Below are 19997 nucleotides of genomic sequence, written 5' to 3'. Positions count from 1 at the left end.
AAATATTTTTGGAAGAGAAAAATGGGAAAATAAAAAAAAATAAAAAAAAGAAAAAGGAAAAGACAATTTTGCCCCTGTTAATCTCACATGAATGGCACGTGCACAACATTCCGGTGAAAATTACCGGAAAATACTACTTTTAGGGTACCGTGCAACAAAAAATTGAGTTTAGGTAAAAACGTGCAAAAAAAAATTGTTTAGGGGGTAAAGCGCGAAACGGGTCTTAGTTTAGGGGGTAAACTGCTTTTTACTCTTTATTTTATTCATCAGCTTTGATCAGAAATTTTGTTAACGCCGTTTATCATTAAAATGGCTTACAAATGAAACATGTAGCCAGAATATATAGATTGTATTGCTAAACGAGTGGTATTAGTGTATGCATCAATCTACGCACAAGTGAATCTGAAGAGATGCATCATCTGCTATATTTACTTGTGATCATGTCTTTTGATGAGAGAGAAAATTGGCGCCTTATCGGTTAATGTTCTTCTCCCGCTAAGGGAAACGGGACCCACTTCCCATGCAGGACCAAGAAGCCACGACACTGCAGCCCCGCCTATCAATCCTCCGACCTGAAATTTTTTAATTTACGAAAAATCCATCATAAATGATTTCAGTAGCCATTATGTGTGTGTAGTATGAACTCATATTGTATTAGAGATAAATAACTTTTACTATGAAAATGTGATCGAACCCTCCAATAGTAGTTTCTAAAATGTACTCATGAAATTTCTGGAAACGTAAACACTTCAAAAAAAAAAGAGAAAAAAAACGGCATCTCGTAAATCAATTTCGTAATTATCTTTAGTGTTTTGTGACACGAACGGAGATATGTCCAAAAGAGTTGGCAATAAACTTACATGTCCCCAATTATCGATGCCTTGAGATAGCAGCCCAATAGCCTGCACGAGAAAGGCTTATTTTCAGCAAACCATAAAAGTTTTGCGCAAGTTATTGAGTTGATGAATTCTATAAATGCATAAGCGAAAATGATTCGTACATTTGCGTTTGTGCAATTACCAACGATCGTGCCTATTTACATCTTAGTACAATCTGTTAACTAAGTAACAGCGAATTGGAAAACAAATATAAATGAACTGATTGTACTGATGAAGCCTGAAGGTAAACACGAGTACCAAAGATTTCAGCAGAGAAGTCAAACTCTGGTTGACTAACATTTTACAACCGAAATCCAATAATTCAATTTTGACCCGGGAAAAAGTTGTGAAGAAAATTTACCATGTTCAGAACAATCACTTGAGCAATATGTTTCAAACCGCTCTCAGTGCCTTTGACCATTCCCCTGTGCCTCAGCGCAAAAATAGCAAACGATCCAACCTGATCGCACGCTACCGTTAAATCAATTAAACATAATGCCAACTTTTTTTACCAAACTAATTTGTTTTATTCAACAAGGAAACTGGCATTTGAAGCAAAATAAATTTGAATTACGTATTTACGTTTGAGCATCAAGAAAATGCTGTGTTTTTAATGGTCAAGAGATTACCAATCCAAAAATAGCTCCCGATGCGCCAACTGCTGGCGCTTGGCAAAACCAATAACTCATCGCCGAACCTGATTCACAACAAACAATTTGATTAAAAAATGATTTGTTTCAGATGAAATGGGAATTATATATACTGCAGAGTGGAATTGCAATTTGCTAGTCCGATCCGATCCTTACTTGCAATTGCAGAGGTCATGTATATTGCTAGATATCTTTTAGGACCGCATACATTCTCGACAGCAGGACCGATTGAGTTCAACGAATAGCAATTCACCTACAAAAAACATAATTCTTCTCAACAAACACGTCAGATTTCGACCTAAAAAAACTACACCTTTTTTTATTACTAGTAATGTTTAAATCGAACCAGTAGATGTCCAATATTCGCATGCAGAAACGAAGATGTAACTAGCCTCCACAACTGCCCTTTACTAATTAGACTATTAATCTGCAAATACAGTGAAATAAAAAAGTTTAACATAAACATAAAAAGGGAATTCGACATGGAATTGATAATCCAATGCTTGTACGGGAAACGAAAAAAAAAAGTCAAACCTTGGCGCCCCAAAATAAAAGCTTGCCATCTGAGACCGATTGTGCTATATAGACTCTGCATGCAATTTTTATTTTTTAAATTCTTAATTTCTCCACTGGAAATATTAAACCGGATAATCGAGGAGTATTTTTTAGCTCTCTCTTTTGTTGCTTATATACACACACACACACATTTACTCACAAGACATTGGCAACAAGAAGTACATTGGTCAATTTCCTTCCGTCAAATAAGTTTCTTCTAGAAGATCTTGACTGTGGCTTCCCGAAATCTCGTGAACTATTTTGACTTTCGTTCCCATTGAAGAAACTTAAGCTCATCAATGCAGCGGACAAAGCATTGGACGACAATCGAAAACAGTTAAAACCTGTAAATCGAAGGGCCCTTTCGCGACACATAATATCCTTCAAACGAGGCACATCGCCAAGACGAGAGATACTCTGCACAAGAAAAAAAAGGTATATTCCTTCCATAATCATCATCTTCAAAACAGCTAATTATCAGCGTCTGTTGAATTAAAATGAGTTTTTGTTGCAATTAAAACGAACAATCTCAAAAAAAGCAAAGATTAAATTTTCAGCAATTGCTTGACAGGAACAGTGGAAAAAAAATCTATTCCGCTTATTGCAAAGTAGATAGGGTTAATTCATTTCATCCATTTACACAGATACAGTTTGCAATTAAACACAAAATTAGGGCCAAATATACAAAGCTTTAATTCACGTGTATGCGAGCAATTGAGCAATGGAAACTAAAATTTATTATCCTAGGTTAATAAGGTCTTTCAATTTCGAACCTCGAGGGAGGAGCGGAGGAGGAAGTCAAGTTGAAGGCGGCGGCGGAGGGCGTCGCTAACGGCGGCGGCGGAGGTGGTGGTGAAGAGGCGGTTGATTGGTGTGGGACCAATTCCGAAAATGGGGATTGGGTATTTGGGATTGGATGACAATGGTGATCCTCCAATCATTGCTTTCTTCTCCTCAAACTTTGATTGAAGTGCAGAAACTGAAAATTCAGAGATTAATTTTTGACTATGTTCTTCAATTTTTCACTTGTGCTTACTTTTATTAACTAAACCTTCGAAATGCTCTAAAAGATAAATACTATTAAAAAAATCGAGTTAATTGTATTTTGCCACCTGTATTTTATCCGTTTTTACAATTTGCCACCTTAACTAAAAAAACATTACACGAACCCGTTAAAACTAGTTTTTTTTTATATGCATAATCACATAAGGGGAATATTCCGGCGAATCTTCTCACTTCCTAGCGCACGAGCATTGCAAGAGTTTTTTTTGTTCTTCTTCGTATTTTGAACTCAAAATATTTATGAGCCCTCTCTTTTATTCTCGCTCGCACACGCGCACACATACGTATACGTAACCGGAAGGCGGTTCACAATTCATAAATACATGAGCATTAACAAGCCCTTCAGGTTAAATGTTTGATTATGATACTAATATGCAATTTCACAAATCTAGCGTTGGTTCAATCAAAAATCTAGCGTTGGTTCAATCAACAATTATCCACTGATTTTGGCCAGTTAGTACCACCAATTCAATCAAAATTTTAAATATTGGCTAATAATTTTGAAGTTGGGTCATTGCATTTCAACAAACAAACGATCATGGCTATTAAACAATTTTTTTTTTTTTTGTCAACTTCTACTAACTATTCTCTCGTGTGAATTATTTTTACTTTATTTTTGAATTTTTTTTTTTTATAAGGACATGCTTTATTATGTTGAAATTAGGCGTGTAAACGAGCCGAGCTCGCCTTATTTTGTGAGCTCGAGCTCGAGCTCGCTACAAGTATACCAGGCTCGAGCTCGAGCTCGAACTCGACGAGCCTAAAGTTTTGAGCTCGAGCTCGAGCTCGTTTTGTTTCTAAAGAGCTCGAGCTCGTATACCAAACGAGCCCGAGCTCGAGCTCGAGCTCGAGCTCGGCATAACCAAATATTCCACTTTTTTATTTTTCTTTTGTGTTTTCTTTAATCAAATAACAAATTACAAGATTAAAACTAACTAATAAAGTAAATCTATTTTTTTATTCGAATGTTAATGTCTTAGCAATAGTCTGATACTATGTCTGTCTTCTTAATTTTTTTTTTAAATTACAAAAGTAATATTATTCCTTTTTATTTATTATTAATAATATCCATTATTATATATTATTAATATGTATTAAAAAAATATAGAAAAAAGGTAAAGCTCGCGAGCCGACTCGCGAGCTGTCAAACAACTGGAATGAAGCTCGAGCTCGACTAGTCAAAAAGCTCGGGCTCGTAAGCTCGAGTACGAGTTTTTTTTGAGCAAGCTCAGAAAGCTCGCGAGCCGGCTCATCTCATTTACACCCCTAGTTGAAATCAAATATTTCTTTTTCTTCAAGATAATGGTATGATACATTCCATTTTTTTCGTATTAATTTTCGGGGTGAAAATTGTGCTCGTCTCTCCATGTTATTTTTAAATGAAGCCATTGAGTTTTTTATTGGCCCGACTCAATTGACAGTCCAAAAATAAATAGAACAACATCAAACAAACTAAACTTAGATTAAAAAAATTAGGTATATAATTACAATTAGAAATTATCCATAATACACATAATATGGAGCTAATCCTAGGTATAAATCATACATGGTTTTCCAGATTGTGCACACAATCAAGCCATCTAATCTCATATATAATCCTCTAGTATGCCATAATTTTTGCTCCATTAATCTTGTTGATCTTGAATTAGTAACTAATTAAGCACGTTCAAGATTAAAATCTCACTCGTCAAATTTCACCTTAACCCTGAAGTTCAAAGCTGTTAACAAAATTTTTGTAATGATTGCATAAATTCGAAGTAGTAGTTAATGTCCCGATGCAGTGACGAAGTCAAGATTTCATCACTAGGAGGATCGAATATACATTAAAAAATAACGTAAAAAAATTAATGACAACAATTACTGTTCAATAGTGCGAGACTACGATATTTTTACACGGAATACGTAAATTTTCGGGGGTTCGGGGGCAACCCCTGATTTTTTTAGGGTTTTTTTTGACAAAAATAATAGAAAAAAGAAAAACTTAGGATTTTTTTTTGCATTAATTTGAATTTTTGGTAAACTAAATAATAATAATTGGATGGACGACTTAAAAAATATATAGGTGTAATATAGTGAAATTTTTTATCAATTGAAAATAGGCTTGAGTACTCGATCATTTTTCAAGGGTGAACTCGCCCTTAGTTCCAATTGTCACGATTCGTAACTTCCTTATTATACTATATAAAATTAAATTGTTAAAAGTTATAGGACCACATTGCAAAGGCAATAAATATTGTCTCATCTGTTATACACCTGTGATATGCTGAATTTTGTCTCATTTTTATTTTAACACAATATTTTCATGTTAGTCTCATCAACTAATTTAAGTTATATGTATCTAATTGGAATATTCTTTTTACCTTAAAAAGGAGAGAGAGCTAATTAAGGAATGCCCCCCCAAGATCGCCACCAGCTACCTGTTGCATGCATGCATACGTATAAAAAAACTATGTTCCAATTTATAAGAGCAACTCCAATGGGAGTATCAAATGGATTATCAAATCCATAAACCACCTTTTTTATATTCCAAAATCAAAAATTTTCACTCCAATGGGAGTATCAAAATGGGTAAGTATTTTGATATTCTACCTCTTTGAATGTAAAAATACATCTCGGAAATTGAGTTATCAAAAAAATAACTACCTAAACATCCAATCAAAAAATGACACGTGGCAATTTCAAATAAAACCACTAAAAAACTTCCAATTGATTATTGATTTAGATAACCATGGTTGGAGTAAATAAGTTGTAAATAGATATTTAAATATTATCTTAATTATCAAATGAGTATTTGATAATCCAATTTTGATGTTTAGCATTGGAGTTGCTCTAAGACAATAATATATATGTGTAAGAAAAATTTGATTACCTCCACGAGAAACATTGATTCTATCATCAAGAAAATCAAGACAGAGTTGTGCCCAATTCATAACCAAACTGAATGGCCTCAATGACAAGAGATCATGGGCCCACCTCCAGTTTACGGAATATTCCATCTCCCCCGCTTCTTCTCGTTCTCCGAACATAAAACCCTCGAAATTGTAATCGTCTCCAAAGAAGTTATTGTTACTTTCGTCGTTGTCGTTGTTGTTGTTGTTGTTGTTGTTGATGTTGTTGTTGTTGTTGTTTAATCCTTGTATTTCGTACCGACAAACGGGACATGTGTTGTTGATGTGGAGCCAAGGGACGATGCAATCCGAGTGATAGAAATGCTTGCACGGAAGCTCCCTCACTAAGACCCCGACCTCGAATTCGTCCTTACAAACCGGACAACACGTATCGTTATTCTTCAAGTGTTCGCCCCTCAGCTCCACCACCGGTAGCGCCTCAATAGCCGATGGGGACGCCGCTGGTGGGCCCGGCCGGTCGTTCTGAGTCAATTCTTGGATTAACTCATCCAATCTTTGATCAGAAGACGGCCGGGAAACGAGCCCGGTGGGCCCATCGGGCCCTATAAACTGAAGTAGTACTGAGGCCCGATGGGTCCCACTTGGAATTGGGGGGTCCAACATGCGGGCCAAAGAGTCGAGCAAGCGGGCCCCAGAAGACGGCTCGAAGTCCGTCTCGAGGAGAGGTCGAGGCCTTGAAACGTCGAGCTCGTGGTTGATTTGACCGAAGCAAACGGGGCATAGTATTTCAGAAGGGTTGGTGGTGGTGGTTCTAATGGAGCGTTGGCATCGCCTACACCAATAGTAATGGTACGTTCTTGTTCTTCGAACCCCGTTGACGGTGATACCGGGGTGACGAAACGTAGGCATAATTATGGTTAATTTATTGAGATTAATATTAATTAGTGTATTAGAGGTGAGATTAGAAGAGGAAAGAAGATAGGTAAAATACTAAAACTATTTATATATATGAGAGGGAAAATGAATGACTTGCATTGGAGGGTTTGTTTTATTTTAATGTTTGAAGTTGTATGTATGGTGAAATTGGATTGTTTGCACATTTTGTTTAACCTTATGACTTCATTCTCCTCTACTAAAAGAAAGGGATGATTTGGGTACAAAGCCACATAAAAAAATAAAATAAAACAAAATAATTCCAAATTAACATTTTTCAAGAAATTCCATATTTTTTAATAAAAATAATAGTTCCAATTTCGTTCGAAGAAAAAAAAATTGGAATGGAAAAAATTGTTACAAAATTCTCTTGTTGTTACGAAATCTTGCGACAACACCATAATTATTATTTGGATTTTCGTTATTCCAATTTTGATTAAAAAAAATTGTTATGAAAAATATTATTCCAAAACTGAATTATTTTGAATTGAAATTGGCTGAATTCATAAACGATGTTCCAATTTCCACCCATACTCAAAAACTCATCACAATGATAAGACTATTTATTTAATAGTATTTATACATCTAACTTTGTTCAATAGGTTATAATATAGTTGGTATACTGTCTTTGTTTATATTTTGGCATATTATCAGTCTCCCATACTAAAATTATAAGTTTTTCATTCTCCAATTTTTTTTTTTTGAAAAAAAAAGGTCACTAGTATGGCATAATTATTGAAAAAAAAAAATAATATATATTTTATTTTATTTTACATTAATAACTAAAATATATAAAATATTGGTTTTTTTTAATATCATCATGCTAGTTATCCATCATAACCCCTTATGATTTAACCACTACAAATTTTTTTTTCTCAAATCATAATACAAACAAACATTACTAAATTAATTTTCAGTATTCATCTTCCTATAGTTAGTGGATTATTTCTAAAATAAATATTACTAAACGAAAATATGGTTATCTTATAATTTTTTTATTTTATTTTTAATCAATGGCTAATGAAGTCCAATTTGTAAAAACAATTTATCGCAAAAACAAATATATATTGCCGAAGCTAACTGAATTATTTCACTATTTGGTGCACCAAAACTCCAAAACACGGCCGAGTCGACTCAGTAACTGAGTTTGTCTCATAGTGAATCACGTTTCGATCAAAACCTCAACTCCACCCTCACCCCTAATTCCTTTCTCTCTCTTCTTCCCCTCTCTCTCTCTCCACTCTCAAATTGAGGGAGAAAATACCAACGAAAAAACCCCCAAAAAAGAAAAAAAGAATAAAAAAAATAGAAGCCATATCCATTTCTCCATGAGAAGATAAACCCTAATTCTTCAATTTCACAAACCCTGTTCGAGAAATTCAGAAATCGGAAGCTCAATTGAAAGGGGGAACAGGTGAAACAAAAAAAAAATGTCTCATTCAGTTTTAACCGCGCCGATTATGCCCCTTGCACAAACCCACAGTACTTTATCATCCAAATCCAAACCCTTTCTCCCAATCAAGAGGTTTCAACCCCGGAGATGTCTACCCGGCATCAGAGCATCGTCGGCTGTTTCCGACGACAGCGCTATTGCCACCTTGGAGAGGTGCTTTCAGGCGTCGCCGCCGTCCGCGGATGCTCCGTCGTCGGCTTCTTCCAGCTCTGCAGATTTTGGTCCGGTTATGAAGGGTGGGAAGTTCGGCTCGTTAGGTGCGGTTACTTTGGAAAAATCGAAGCTTGATATGACGCAGAAGATAACAAAGTCTAGTCCTGAGGTATTCATACATCAATTTTGTCGATTTCTTCACCAGATTATCCATAGCGAGAAAAAAAAATCTTAGGGATTTTTAATGATTTTATTTACTAGTTTAGGGTAACTAATTGTGATTACTACTTGTAATGTTTCATTTGCCATCACCAATTGACTAATTATTAAACTCAATTGAGATTGCAATGCTTGACTGAATGAAATATTTGATTACTACTTTTGAGTTTGGGATTTCTAGTTCTTGCGTTTCGCCGGAAGCTCAATTCTGATTTTCTTTTTTTCCTATTCATCACTGCCAGCTGAAGTTGTAGTAAATCTATGATCCGTCTTGTCCGTTAAGAATAGAGTCAATAAGATTCATAATGTTTCGTAGGAGCTTCTTGATTATTAATTTGTTTTTTCGTTGTTTCTTCCGATCATGATATTTTAAGATGCCTACATCTGTATAAGATTACCGAACGAAACAATAATGGAGGAATTTCAAATCCACAGCTCCCATGTTTATTGTGGGGTCATTTCAAATCCCTCAATCCAAACGCAGTCTAAGAGTTTTCACTGCCTAATACATGTCATGTTCATCGCAAAAACTAATATTTGCTTCTTCGTTTCGAAATATGGCAGATTTCTACGGGTGGAGGAGGTGGTAATATGGGGAAGGGTCTTAGTCATGGAGGTGGTGATGGAGGAGATGATGGCGGTGATGATGATGATTACTTTGACAACTTTGACGAGGGTGATGATGGAGATGAAGGTGGACTGTTTCGGAGAAGGATTGTTCTTGCCGAGGTAACAAACTAATATGTTTTTTTAGTTATATCTTTATTTAATCAGTTCAATTATTTTTCTTTCATAATATACTCACAATCTGAGGCTCGTTGTCCTCTGCTAGTTGTTCGATAAAAAATTCGTTGATGCTGTATTGAGTGAGTGGCAAAAGACCATGATGGATTTGCCTGCTGGGTTTCGTCAAGCCTATGAAATGGTAATGTTACGCCTTTTCTTTTCCCTTTATTTATTTATTATGGTATGTTATATTAGAAAGTGGACTCTGATGTCAAATTGGCTCTACAGGGTTTGGTGAGCTCCGCTCAAATGGTGAAGTTTCTTGCAATGAATGCCAGACCTACAACTGCCAGGTTCATTTCTCGGTCGCTTCCTCAAGGACTGTCGAGAGGGTTTATTGGCAGGTGAATTTTAAAGCTCCAATTTTTACTAACACTTGCTAAAATCCACGAGAGTTCAGTTTTTTCCAAATTGCATTCACAATTTCTGCTGTTGTTGGATCTAAATTCGGCTTTTATAGCATGTATTTATATTTGGTAGCATATCATTTCAAACTTTCCTTAGCTGTAGAGTTGAAACTGTTCTCTGTCTGTCTCAGACACTGTGAATCTCAGCTCACAGATTAGCTTTAGTATCACTAAACGGGTTCCCTGAGATGTTTCCTTTTGTGTTGTTTCACTAGAAGTGGAGATTAGAAAGTGGTTGAAAACTAATCTGAATAAGGCAAGTGGTATAAATGTTCAGAGATAGAGATACTAGAGAATTTAAGCATTAGTCTGAAAAAGTAAGGTTGTCTCTTCCAGAGGCACTTAAGGATTCTTGTTTCAATCGCAGTTCTTAGATTGACCACGATATTGGTGAAATTAGCTAGTGGCTCTGCCTCTGATAATATTGTGCATGGTTGGAGAAGTTGTTTAAATTCGTTTAAACTCATCAAACATTAAAAATTAAAATATTACATAGATCCTTTATGGTTTACCATCCAATATTAAGGAAATTTTCAACTACTACTCCCGTATTCTTTTTATGATGTTTTAGGAATTTCTACACAAGACTTAAAAGTTGACGACAGCTCTACGAGGAAAAGATTTGTTGGGTTAAGTTCCTAGTGTTTTCTGTTTTCCAAATTTTGCAGGCTCAATGAGTTGCATGTTAAGAAAGACATTCATTTCAGCTATGCTGTCAATTTGGCTTTATGTATCACCAGGCTTGATAAGATCAAACTTAGCCCATAACTTTTCCCTCGGCTCCCAGTTCACACCTTTTAAATGGGGTTGTGGTTTATCTTGATCTAGTTCGTATATAATATTTTTCAACTGAAAGAAAGAAAATAAAAGGATTGAGAATGCTAGTTCAGCAAATAGCTTTGATGAAGGCCTAATACACATATCATATGTCAGTTGATCCTATTAGATGATAAATTGCATATTAAAACCAATTAGACTATCTGGAGCTTATTTTCGTGTCTCATCCCCATCTCTCGATAATGATTGGTCTAATCTCATTGAATACGACTTGTCTCAGTTCAAATAATGTAATGCGCCTTTCAATCTGCTCAACTCAAGTGAGAACCCTAACTTTAGACTGCTTTACTCTGGTTAGGGTAGGTTCATTGTACGACAAAGTTATGCATACCTATTTTACAATTGAAGTTAATTATAAATAATGGACACGAATGAGTATCCGTGAGAGCATTAGTTTGTTATATAATTATGACTAATTATATTACATGCTGAAGCTTCCTCTTTTATTATATCCATGTTCGTAATGGTATTTGGATATGTAATGTATTAGTATATGTATTTGCATTGAGAAGGAAACTTATTAATCAGTGATAACTACTGTATACATATTACATTTTGAAACAATTGCCAGATATTAATCCGAACTTCATCTCAACAGGATGATTGCAGATCCAGCATTTTTGTCCAAGCTGCTTTTCGAGCAGGCAACTACAATCGGTTGCTCTGTCTGGTGGGAGATCAAGAATCGAAAAGAAAGGTATATTCCTAGACTTGTCATAAAGAAGGAAACATTATAACTTTCCTTATTTGCCCTCAATTCTCGAATTAACATCAGAAATATTCTGATGCAGGATAAGGCAAGAATGGGATCTTGCCCTCATCAATGTACTCACCGTGACAGCTTGCAATGCCATGGTCGTTTGGTCACTCGCTCCATGTCGTTCGTACGGAAACACCTTCCAATTCGATTTGCAAAATACACTGCAGAAGCTCCCAAACAATATCTTCGAAAAAAGCTATCCGTTTAGAGAATTCGACTTCCAAAAGAGACTTCAGTCATTCTTTTACAAAGCAGCAGAGCTGTGTATGGTGGGATTCACTGCAGGAACTGTGCAGGGCGCTGTATCAAACCTAACTGCCACTAAAAAAGACGGAAGGTATAATATTTTAATTGTATTTAATCTTAAACATCTACACTTAATTTTAATTTTTTTTTTAAATTTTGCAACGGCTTAGGTTATCAGTGACAATTCCATCAGTGAGCACAAACGCACTCGGTTATGGAGCGTTTCTTGGTCTTTATGCAAACTTGCGGTATCAGCTTTTGTGTGGCTTTGACAGAGGAGTTACCAGCTACTTCGATGTTATTGGAGTAGCTCTGTTCTTCAGCGCAGCTTTGAGGTGGGCTAATTCTTGATTATTGTTACTGGAATGTTAAATGTTGTTTCAATTTTACTTATACCGTTTTAACTTCGAATGTGATTTTGACCTTTTCCTAGTCTAATTTTGGCGAAATTCAAATCACGGAATCTGTTGTAGTCCTTTGAGTTAGCTTTCTAATCCAACTTGAATCAGCTAGATTGGATGTTGGGTGGCAAAGTTATGCATGCATGATTTACATTTTGAATTTTAGATAACTCAAAACATCAAAGTTATGGGCAATGTTCATTGATTCATGCATATATTTCTCACCCGACATCCAATCTTAGTGATTTAAGATGAATTAGAAAACTAACTCAAAGAATTACAAATTCAGTGTTTTGAGTTTTGCCAAATTCAGATAATTTGAAACGGTAGTATTAAAACTGAAATGACATTTATCACATCCCATATTGTTATTCTTATACAAGTCCCACAAAAATCATTTTTTTTTAAATTTTAAATGTTATTTTTTTAATGGGTGCAGGGTGATGAATGTTCAACTAGGAGAAACGTCTAGATTGGCATGGCTAGGGGTGGAGGTGGACCCACTAGCTCAAGCGGACGATCTATTGAAGAAGGCTTACAATAGACCTTCAGAAGGAGCCGACCAGTCATCTTCATCCAAGTGGTTCATATCGAAGAACGCTATAGTTTCAGGTTTAGGGCTTCTTGGAATAAAACAGGGCCCGTCAAACACTGAAGATGGTGGTTCACCTGCACCAAAGGCTCGGAGAAAGAGAGTTGTTCGGAGAAAAGTGGCGACGAGTTAAGTGAAATTAAAGCTCGTGTTTTTATTTTATGTTTTCAATTTTGGCAGAGCTTTAGTGTAGACCCCACACACACCCTTGATGGATTGATTATATGCATGCACCCTCACCGGAAGCTATGGTGTGTATATGCACGACACGGAGTTTTTCTGGTTCGGCGTTTGGACAAGCAGTGCAAAGATTGTAATGATATTCTACGAGGGTTTGTTCGCTATTTTTACCGATTCTTTTCTCCTAATTTTGGTATCTAATGACGATTTTAGTGCAATAAATTTGTGGACTGCAGATTGAACTTTAATTTGTTACAAAAAGTTTAATGTGAGCTTTGTTTTGTTGATGAACTATGTGTTCATTTCCACTGTTAATGATATGTATTAACTTCATTAGTTTCCATAATCTTTTTTTGAATTGGATAGAATATTTTAAAAAAGATTTCATTGTAGTATTTACAAAAGATTTTGTTAAAGCTAATGAAATTTTATGTCTGTTTAGGAAGTTACTCGAATAAGAATATATTAGGGTAAATTATGAAAAATTATGAAAAATTTCCTCATATTTGGGTAATTATAACGAGTCATTAAATATGAATTTTCTTCCATGTTCACTCTTGTGGTGTCGAATTTAACATAATCTTATAGATTCCATGGAATATTCTCTAGTTTGTACTTGTTTTGTTCGAAAATGCAGTTTTTAATGCACCACAATCTGATATTTACAAGCCAAGAGAAGAGACATCTTATGATCATTTTTTTTCAAAATAAGGAGCTCGAATATGGTAAAATGAGTACAAACTGGAAAATGTTCTACATAATCCAGAAGATTTCAATAAATTTGACAACATAATAGTGATCGTGTAAAAAGATTCATAGTTGAGAGGTAATTGTAATTACTCAAACAAAAGATAGGATTTTTATAATTTGGCCTTACCCAAGGGTTTTGACCGTAATTTACCATAAAATATTATGCTCAATTTTGAGCAAGATAGGAGATAAGAGATGGAATATATAAATAAATTATTTAAAAAAAAAATTGAAAAAAAGGAGGAGGAATGGGTGATGCTTGGCGAAGAGAAAGCCAACAGATATTTTAAATTTTAAAAAAGCTACGTAAATCAGATTGTTGTTTAGATTTGATAGATAGATAGATAGATCGCTTTGTCAGAATTCCCATCTCGGCAGCGGCGCGTGATGGACACTCTCTACACCACCGTCCACTATTGGCTAGTCGACCACCCAATAATCAGCCAATACGAATGGAAGCCCAACCAAACCCCCGGCGCTTCCTTACTCTTCCTCACCGTCACCGTTCTTACCTACCTCACCCTCACTCTCTCTCTCCACCACTTCCCCGGCGGCTTCCTCCCCTCCGCCGCCCTCCGCCTCATCACCGCCGTCCACAGCCTCATCCTCTGCCTCCTCTCCCTCCTGATGGCCGTCGGCTGCACGCTCTCCGCCCTCCACCAAACCCCTCCCCACCACCCCACCTGGCCGATCTGCTTCCCCGCCGGCGGCCAAACCCCGCCGCGGGGGCCGACGTTCTTCTGGGCCCACGTGTTCTACTTCTCGAAGATCCTGGAATTCGTGGACACGCTGCTGATCCTGGCGAGCGGGTCCCGCGCGAGGCGGCTGACGTTCCTCCACGTGTACCACCACGCGGTGGTGGTGGCGATGTGCTACCTGTGGCTGGCGGCGCCGCAGTCGTTGTTCCCGGTGGCGCTTGTGACGAACGCGACGGTGCACGTGGCGATGTACGCGTACTACCTGCTGTGCGCGCTCGGGATCCGGCCGCGGTGGAAGAGGCTCGTCACGGATTTCCAGATCCTTCAGTTCGTGTTCAGCTTCGCGGTTTCGGGTTGGATGCTCCGCCTCCATTTTACCGGGTCGGGTTGCGAGGGGATTCGGGCCTGGTGCTTCAATGCGGGCTTCAACGCTTCCCTTTTGGCGCTGTTCGTTGACTTTCATCTCAAGAATTATGCAAACAAGAAGAGATTGTCTGTTCAAGATAACAGCAATCATAAAAAAGCTTCTTAATTTTCTTTTTAACAGATGAGTTTAGCTTTCAATTTTTTTTTTTTTATTTTTCAATTTTCTATTTTTCGATAATTTCTCTAAACAATTGAGATCTCTTTTATTTTGTGTTCTAGTCAAATGTTAATTGATAATTACAGTTTTTGGGATGTTTGCACCTTCTTCACTTTTAGTCCCCATTTAACATTTAACGTCGTCAACAAAATAATGTACTCTAATGTTGCCACATTTTAACACATTGAATTCCTCTCGTCTGTGTGATCGTCAACAAGTAACGGTCTAAGGTTGAATTAAAATAGAATTTCGGATTTTTCTTTGAGAAATTTGCAATAAAACCCATGTACTATCTTCAAAACTTTTTATAAATCCCTAAAATTTCATCAAATCCTAATTTAATCCCGATTTCATTAATTAACTAATTTTGACAAACGACCCCGATAAATAACTGGCATATCAACATCAATTAACCTAATCCAATGCAGTTAACCGGCAATTCAAAAACGATGAACGGCGGCAAATAACAATATTAAAAAAATATCGTCGCCGAAAAAGATGAATTAGGCATGTGCCGAACAAAGACACTTGTGAGATGGAAAATTCAAGAGGTAAGGAATCGCATGATTATTGAAGAAGAAGAAAGGAAGCCTTTTTTATGAACAATAAATAAATAATTAAAATTATTCACCCTCTTTTACACGTATTCTTCTTACAACAAATCACATAAATTACTATACACACACATGTATCTTCACACTTGAAAATTTAGAAATGGGCTTCACTTCAGTCACTGTGTTCTTGGCATGGCTTCTTCTTATAGCAATATCAGGTGAAATTTTCATTTTCTTCTTATAAGAAAATATATATATTTTTTTTATCCTAGTTTTGTTTGATTAATTAATCAACAGGGATAAATCTATCCAACTCCACAAAATTCACCATCACTAACTACTGCAACGAGACCATATGGCCGGCAATAACCCCAAACAACTTTAGCGGCGGCGGCTTCGCTCTCCGGCCAACTCAATCCGCCGTCTTCACCCCCCCGCCAGACTGGCACGGCCGGATATGGGCCCGTACCGGCTGCGATTTCGACAAAAATGGGACCGGCTCGTGCCAGACAGGCGCCTGCGGGACCCACCTCCAGTGCGCTGGAGCCGGGGTTCCGCCCGCCACAGTAGTCGAGTTCTCTCTTAGAGGAGAAATCGACTACTATGACGTCAGCCTCGTCGACGGTTTCAATCTGCCAGTGGTAGTGGAACCTATCGGCGGGAAGGGCAACTGTAGCTCCGTCGGGTGCGAACGGGATCTTCTTCCCAACTGCCCGGCGGAGCTGACGTTGAAGTCGCCAACCGATGGGGTGGTGGCTTGCCGGAGTGCTTGTGATGTTTACGAGAGCGATGAGTATTGTTGTAGAGGTGCGTTTTCGACTCCTGTGACGTGTTTGCCTACGAACTATTCGAGGATTTTTAAAGAAGCTTGCCCTAGAGCTTATAGCTTTGCTTATGATGATCCCACTAGTATTGTCACTTGCTCCGCCGCAGATTATATGGTCACTTTTTGTTCCTCAAGGTATGTAAATATATACATTTTGCGAATCCGCTTTCTAATTTTTCGAAGTATTTTGGATCGGAATTTGTATTAGTACGTCCTTCTGAAAAAATAATATCTTAGAAAAATATAAATTCTAATCCGATACGTCCGATTTTTGCTTCTAGAAGAAGATCAAAATTTCATCTATGGTTATATCTAACATTATTTTCTTTTGTGTTTTTGGAATAGGAATCAAACACAATGTACATATCATGACAAGAAGCTTATATGTAATGAAGGAAGTGGGATGTTGAAGGAACTCTCTCAAGTGCGGAAGCTTCTATTGTTGGCTATTATCACACCATTTTTTATGTGAATCCATTCTTTGAACTTTCAAGTGCACATATAATTCTTGATTTTGATTAATGTTTTGTAACCCTAGATACTTTTTTCGGTGAAGTTTCCGGTTTTCGGGTTCGGTTTCAATGGCCACAACATTATATTATAATAATTGCAAGAAAACATTAGACTAGATTTGGTGGGGTGCGCCTGGCCTTTGCAGTAGTGCAACGCAAAGGCGACGCATGAGGGCCCGAGTAGCAAGCTACCCCAAGTGGGCCCTCCCCTTTAATAAATGAATTTAATATTGTGTGAGCCGATGGCTCACATATCAGATATTAAACTGATAAGAACAGATACTACACTTGATCTTAGCCAAAAGGCCGAGAAAGGTATGAGCTTTTCGGTTATTGGTCCATCACATTTTATAACCCAAGTCTTTGTTTTTTTGAGCTTTCATAAATCGATGTGGGACAAAACAGAAAAACTCTCTACTCTTCCTCATAGCATATTTGATATCTTTCTTCATCACAAGCCTAATTGAACACTTTGCAGAAGCATAAAAATGAAACATCAAGAAACTAACTTCTATTTCTCTTGTATAATTTCCTCATAACCGAAAAATATTCTACATAGGGAATTATTTTGGAAGATTTTTGGTTAGTATTCTTGCGATTGATGCAAAAACTAATAAATAAATGCTCGTCAACTACACTTCGATTGTTTTACTTATAATCTCGTAAATGCTCGTAAAATTACACTTCGATTGTTTTACGTGTAATCTCATAACTGCTTCATGGAAAAAGGAGAAATAATATGATTCTGGTCACAAACAATAGTTTGTTTCTGGAGAATTTAATCCATTGCACCAGTTTACAAAAAAAAAATAAAAAACCAAAAATATTCCGATGCCGGGAATCGAACCCGGGTCCCCTGGGTGAAAGCCAGATATCCTAACCGCTGGACGACATCGGATGATGAATATATCTTCAACATATAGTTTATATAATAGTTACTATTTAGCTCCTATATATCAATATTAATTACATAGCCAGGAAACATCAATATATAAGAAATGGAATAGTTAGTTACTCTGTGTGAAGCATAACACTAATTAAAAAGTAAATAAATTAAAGTCATGATGATTAAATATTGTTGTATTAGTGTAAAATAAATAAGTTGACATATAAATTAAAGTCATGATGATTAAATATTGTTGTATTAGTGTAAAATAAATAAGTTGACATACATATAGAAGATAGTGGGAGACAAAGGCAGTCCATTTTGCACTCTCCTTTAGCAACAAAGGTCAAAAAGGAATCATACCAACTAAATGGTCAAACAAAGTCAAATATAATATACACACACACTGATACACACAGACATATCCTGCTTCTCTTTATTGTACCCTGAACAATTCACACTTTTGAAAAAAAGAAATTAGACAAGTTTGTTTCTCTCCAGAGGTACAACCATGCAAAGCATCCACCTCAACATGACTTTAATTTTATTTGTTGTGCTTAGTTTGGACAAAAGTGAATTATAAGACCGAAAGCTGATAATCATTTATTGCATTAATAATAAGGGGAAATTGCATTTACGTCTCTGAGGTATGCTACTAAAATAACTTTAAGATCCTTGTGGTATCGGTAATTACAATCACCCCTAAAACATTGGATACGTTATTAGGAATAGATTTCTAACGAAGTATTAATATCAGTAAGTGGTGGCCTGAGACATGTTTCTAACAATATTTTAGGGGTAATTGTAATTACCGATATCACAGGGACCTAAAAGTTACTATCTATATATATATATCAGTAATATGGACCGATGATTATAGCTATATTTATATCTCTTTCTCTCTCTATATATATATTGCTTGCTTCTCTCCCTCTCTAGGGTTTCTCAGGAGTAATGTTGCAGAGCTATTTTGGCATCCTGTCCACCTCCACTCGACTGGATCTTGTTCCTTTGCACACACGCATGCATGTATATACAGTGGCGGATCCAGGATTTTTGCCAATGGGGTGCTAAATTATAGAATAAAAAATTTAAATATCACTTTATAAAAATAGTGGACCAAAAATTTACAATTTAAAAATTTTAGGTGAATTGTGTAAATATTTAAAGAGAAAAAGGGTGAAAAATGTAAAGATTTGAAAAAAATTCAACTTTTTCGAGGGTGGGGGTTCGAACACGAAACCAATTAACTAAACATGGAACACCTTCACCAACTCAACCAACTACTTTTCTTGTGAACTTATGTATAACGGTATTATTTGTTTAAAATCAAGGGTGTGCAACTGCACACCCTAGACCATGGCTAGATCCGCCACTATATATATATATATATATATATATATATATATAAGGGATTGCTGAGGACGGCATGAGGTGGCCAGGTAGTCAAACTAGCCCTGTAAATTCCTCTTTGAGAACTCCTACTGAAGTTAGCTGATCGTCATATATATATATATATATATAGGTATTATTTAATTTCTTTTATGTTTTTTTATTTTCTTATAAATGATTGTACAGGTGATAATCATCATGCCTTAAGTTTTTTTGTTTTTTCTTTTTGTTTTGTCTGTTAAGAGAATGTGTTGCCCTAACCCTGCGTATAAGTTCATTTCTAAGTATTATCTCTTGAAAAAACCAAATATTTTCTCTTTTGGTGATGAAATAAGAGTTTTTTCCCAAAAACCCCGGTTTTGCCGGTTTTCAATTTTCTGGTCTAACCGGGCGGGTTTTCCGATTCATGACATCTAACCCCGATTTTTCATTTTCCCGGTTTTGGACGATGAACCAGACCGGACTGAGCACCGGTTCAACCGGCCAGTCCGGTTCGTTTTTACTGTATTTTTTGTAAAATAGAAATTATATTAGAAATAATTTTTTTTTATTCTTATAACAGAAATAAGTAAGAATAATATTATTCAATTTTAAATAAAACTAGCACTTTTCCCCCGTGCGATGCACGGGATATTATTAAAACAGTGAAAAAAAAAAATCAATTTAATACATAATAAGAAAGTATACTACACTAATATAGTAAAATTAAAAAATGTAGTATTATTCATATTTTATATATTACATTAGTTTTTTTAAATCTTACATATTAAGATTTATAATCAAAATAAATAGACTAAATTTAACAAATCGAATTTCTAGCTTTATATGTTACGAT

The 19997-nt window shown here is 36.2% G+C and overlaps 5 protein-coding genes and 2 non-coding genes across 7 annotated transcripts; 3 read left to right on the top strand and 4 right to left on the bottom strand.

The window, feature by feature from the left end:
* Window positions 1–271: 271 nt before the first annotated feature.
* Window positions 272–3176, bottom strand: RBL10 (RHOMBOID-like protein 10). Its single transcript, XM_012995009.2, has 9 exons — window positions 2857–3176; window positions 2244–2500; window positions 2063–2117; window positions 1875–1955; window positions 1685–1781; window positions 1508–1575; window positions 1240–1338; window positions 861–902; window positions 272–572 (listed from the first exon to the last, which is right to left on the bottom strand). The coding sequence occupies exons 1-9, from the start codon at window positions 3022–3024 to the stop codon at window positions 429–431; spliced, it is 1011 nt and encodes a 336-aa protein (XP_012850463.2). The 5' UTR covers window positions 3025–3176; the 3' UTR covers window positions 272–428.
* A 2306-nt stretch (window positions 3177–5482) lies between these two features.
* On the bottom strand, window positions 5483–7016 carry LOC105969992 (putative E3 ubiquitin-protein ligase RHC1A). The gene is made up of 2 exons (XM_012994764.2): window positions 6015–7016; window positions 5483–5562 (listed from the first exon to the last, which is right to left on the bottom strand). Exons 1-2 carry the CDS (start codon window positions 6901–6903, stop codon window positions 5528–5530), a joined length of 924 nt encoding a protein of 307 aa, XP_012850218.2. The 5' UTR covers window positions 6904–7016; the 3' UTR covers window positions 5483–5527.
* Window positions 7017–8019: 1003 nt separating this feature from the next.
* Window positions 8020–13252, top strand: LOC105970070 (plant/protein, putative (DUF3411)). The gene is made up of 8 exons (XM_012994852.2): window positions 8020–8702; window positions 9317–9481; window positions 9585–9677; window positions 9767–9882; window positions 11381–11479; window positions 11574–11879; window positions 11959–12123; window positions 12629–13252. The coding sequence occupies exons 1-8, from the start codon at window positions 8358–8360 to the stop codon at window positions 12912–12914; spliced, it is 1575 nt and encodes a 524-aa protein (XP_012850306.2). The 5' UTR covers window positions 8020–8357; the 3' UTR covers window positions 12915–13252.
* Window positions 13253–13662: 410 nt separating this feature from the next.
* On the top strand, window positions 13663–15104 carry LOC105970153 (uncharacterized). The gene has a single exon (XM_012994952.2). It carries the CDS (start codon window positions 14099–14101, stop codon window positions 14939–14941), a length of 843 nt encoding a protein of 280 aa, XP_012850406.2. The 5' UTR covers window positions 13663–14098; the 3' UTR covers window positions 14942–15104.
* A 530-nt stretch (window positions 15105–15634) lies between these two features.
* LOC105970154 (pathogenesis-related thaumatin-like protein 3.5) lies at window positions 15635–16941 on the top strand. The gene is made up of 3 exons (XM_012994953.2): window positions 15635–15764; window positions 15844–16507; window positions 16718–16941. The coding sequence occupies exons 1-3, from the start codon at window positions 15707–15709 to the stop codon at window positions 16842–16844; spliced, it is 849 nt and encodes a 282-aa protein (XP_012850407.2). The 5' UTR covers window positions 15635–15706; the 3' UTR covers window positions 16845–16941.
* A 65-nt stretch (window positions 16942–17006) lies between these two features.
* LOC148772134 (U2 spliceosomal RNA) lies at window positions 17007–17203 on the bottom strand. The gene has a single exon (XR_016030148.1). It is a non-coding gene; the product is annotated as a U2 spliceosomal RNA (small nuclear RNA).
* A 507-nt stretch (window positions 17204–17710) lies between these two features.
* TRNAE-UUC (transfer RNA glutamic acid (anticodon UUC)) lies at window positions 17711–17782 on the bottom strand. The gene has a single exon. It is a non-coding gene; the product is annotated as a tRNA-Glu (tRNA).
* Between the last annotated feature and the right edge of the window lie 2215 nt (window positions 17783–19997).

The sequence above is a fragment of the Erythranthe guttata genome, chromosome 2 (genome assembly GCF_056151865.1).
Source record: "Erythranthe guttata isolate IM_541 chromosome 2, IM_541, whole genome shotgun sequence".
Taxonomy (NCBI): Eukaryota; Viridiplantae; Streptophyta; class Magnoliopsida; order Lamiales; family Phrymaceae; genus Erythranthe; species Erythranthe guttata.
The sequence above is the reverse complement of the archived record's forward strand: the minus strand, read 5'-3'. Positions and strand labels throughout refer to the sequence as shown.

Excerpts from the sequence above, each read along its gene's own strand:
- RBL10 (XM_012995009.2), bottom strand. The coding sequence starts at position 3,024 with ATGATTGGAGGATCACCATTGTCATCCAATCCCAAATACCCAATCCCC. Across the intron at positions 1,956-2,062 it reads TTTTATTTTGGGGCGCCAAG|ATTAATAGTCTAATTAGTAA; the intron begins GTTTGACTTTTT and ends CTGTATTTGCAG. Across the intron at positions 903-1,239 it reads AAGTGATTGTTCTGAACATG|GCTATTGGGCTGCTATCTCA; the intron begins GTAAATTTTCTT and ends TTTCTCGTGCAG.
- LOC105969992 (XM_012994764.2), bottom strand. The coding sequence starts at position 6,903 with ATGCCTACGTTTCGTCACCCCGGTATCACCGTCAACGGGGTTCGAAGA. Across the intron at positions 5,563-6,014 it reads AATCAATGTTTCTCGTGGAG|GTAGCTGGTGGCGATCTTGG; the intron begins GTAATCAAATTT and ends TGCATGCAACAG.
- LOC105970070 (XM_012994852.2), top strand. The coding sequence starts at position 8,358 with ATGTCTCATTCAGTTTTAACCGCGCCGATTATGCCCCTTGCACAAACC. Across the intron at positions 8,703-9,316 it reads TAACAAAGTCTAGTCCTGAG|ATTTCTACGGGTGGAGGAGG; the intron begins GTATTCATACAT and ends GAAATATGGCAG. Across the intron at positions 11,880-11,958 it reads GCCACTAAAAAAGACGGAAG|GTTATCAGTGACAATTCCAT; the intron begins GTATAATATTTT and ends GCAACGGCTTAG.
- LOC105970153 (XM_012994952.2), top strand. The coding sequence starts at position 14,099 with ATGGACACTCTCTACACCACCGTCCACTATTGGCTAGTCGACCACCCA.
- LOC105970154 (XM_012994953.2), top strand. The coding sequence starts at position 15,707 with ATGGGCTTCACTTCAGTCACTGTGTTCTTGGCATGGCTTCTTCTTATA. Across the intron at positions 15,765-15,843 it reads TCTTCTTATAGCAATATCAG|GGATAAATCTATCCAACTCC; the intron begins GTGAAATTTTCA and ends ATTAATCAACAG. Across the intron at positions 16,508-16,717 it reads GTCACTTTTTGTTCCTCAAG|GAATCAAACACAATGTACAT; the intron begins GTATGTAAATAT and ends TTTTTGGAATAG.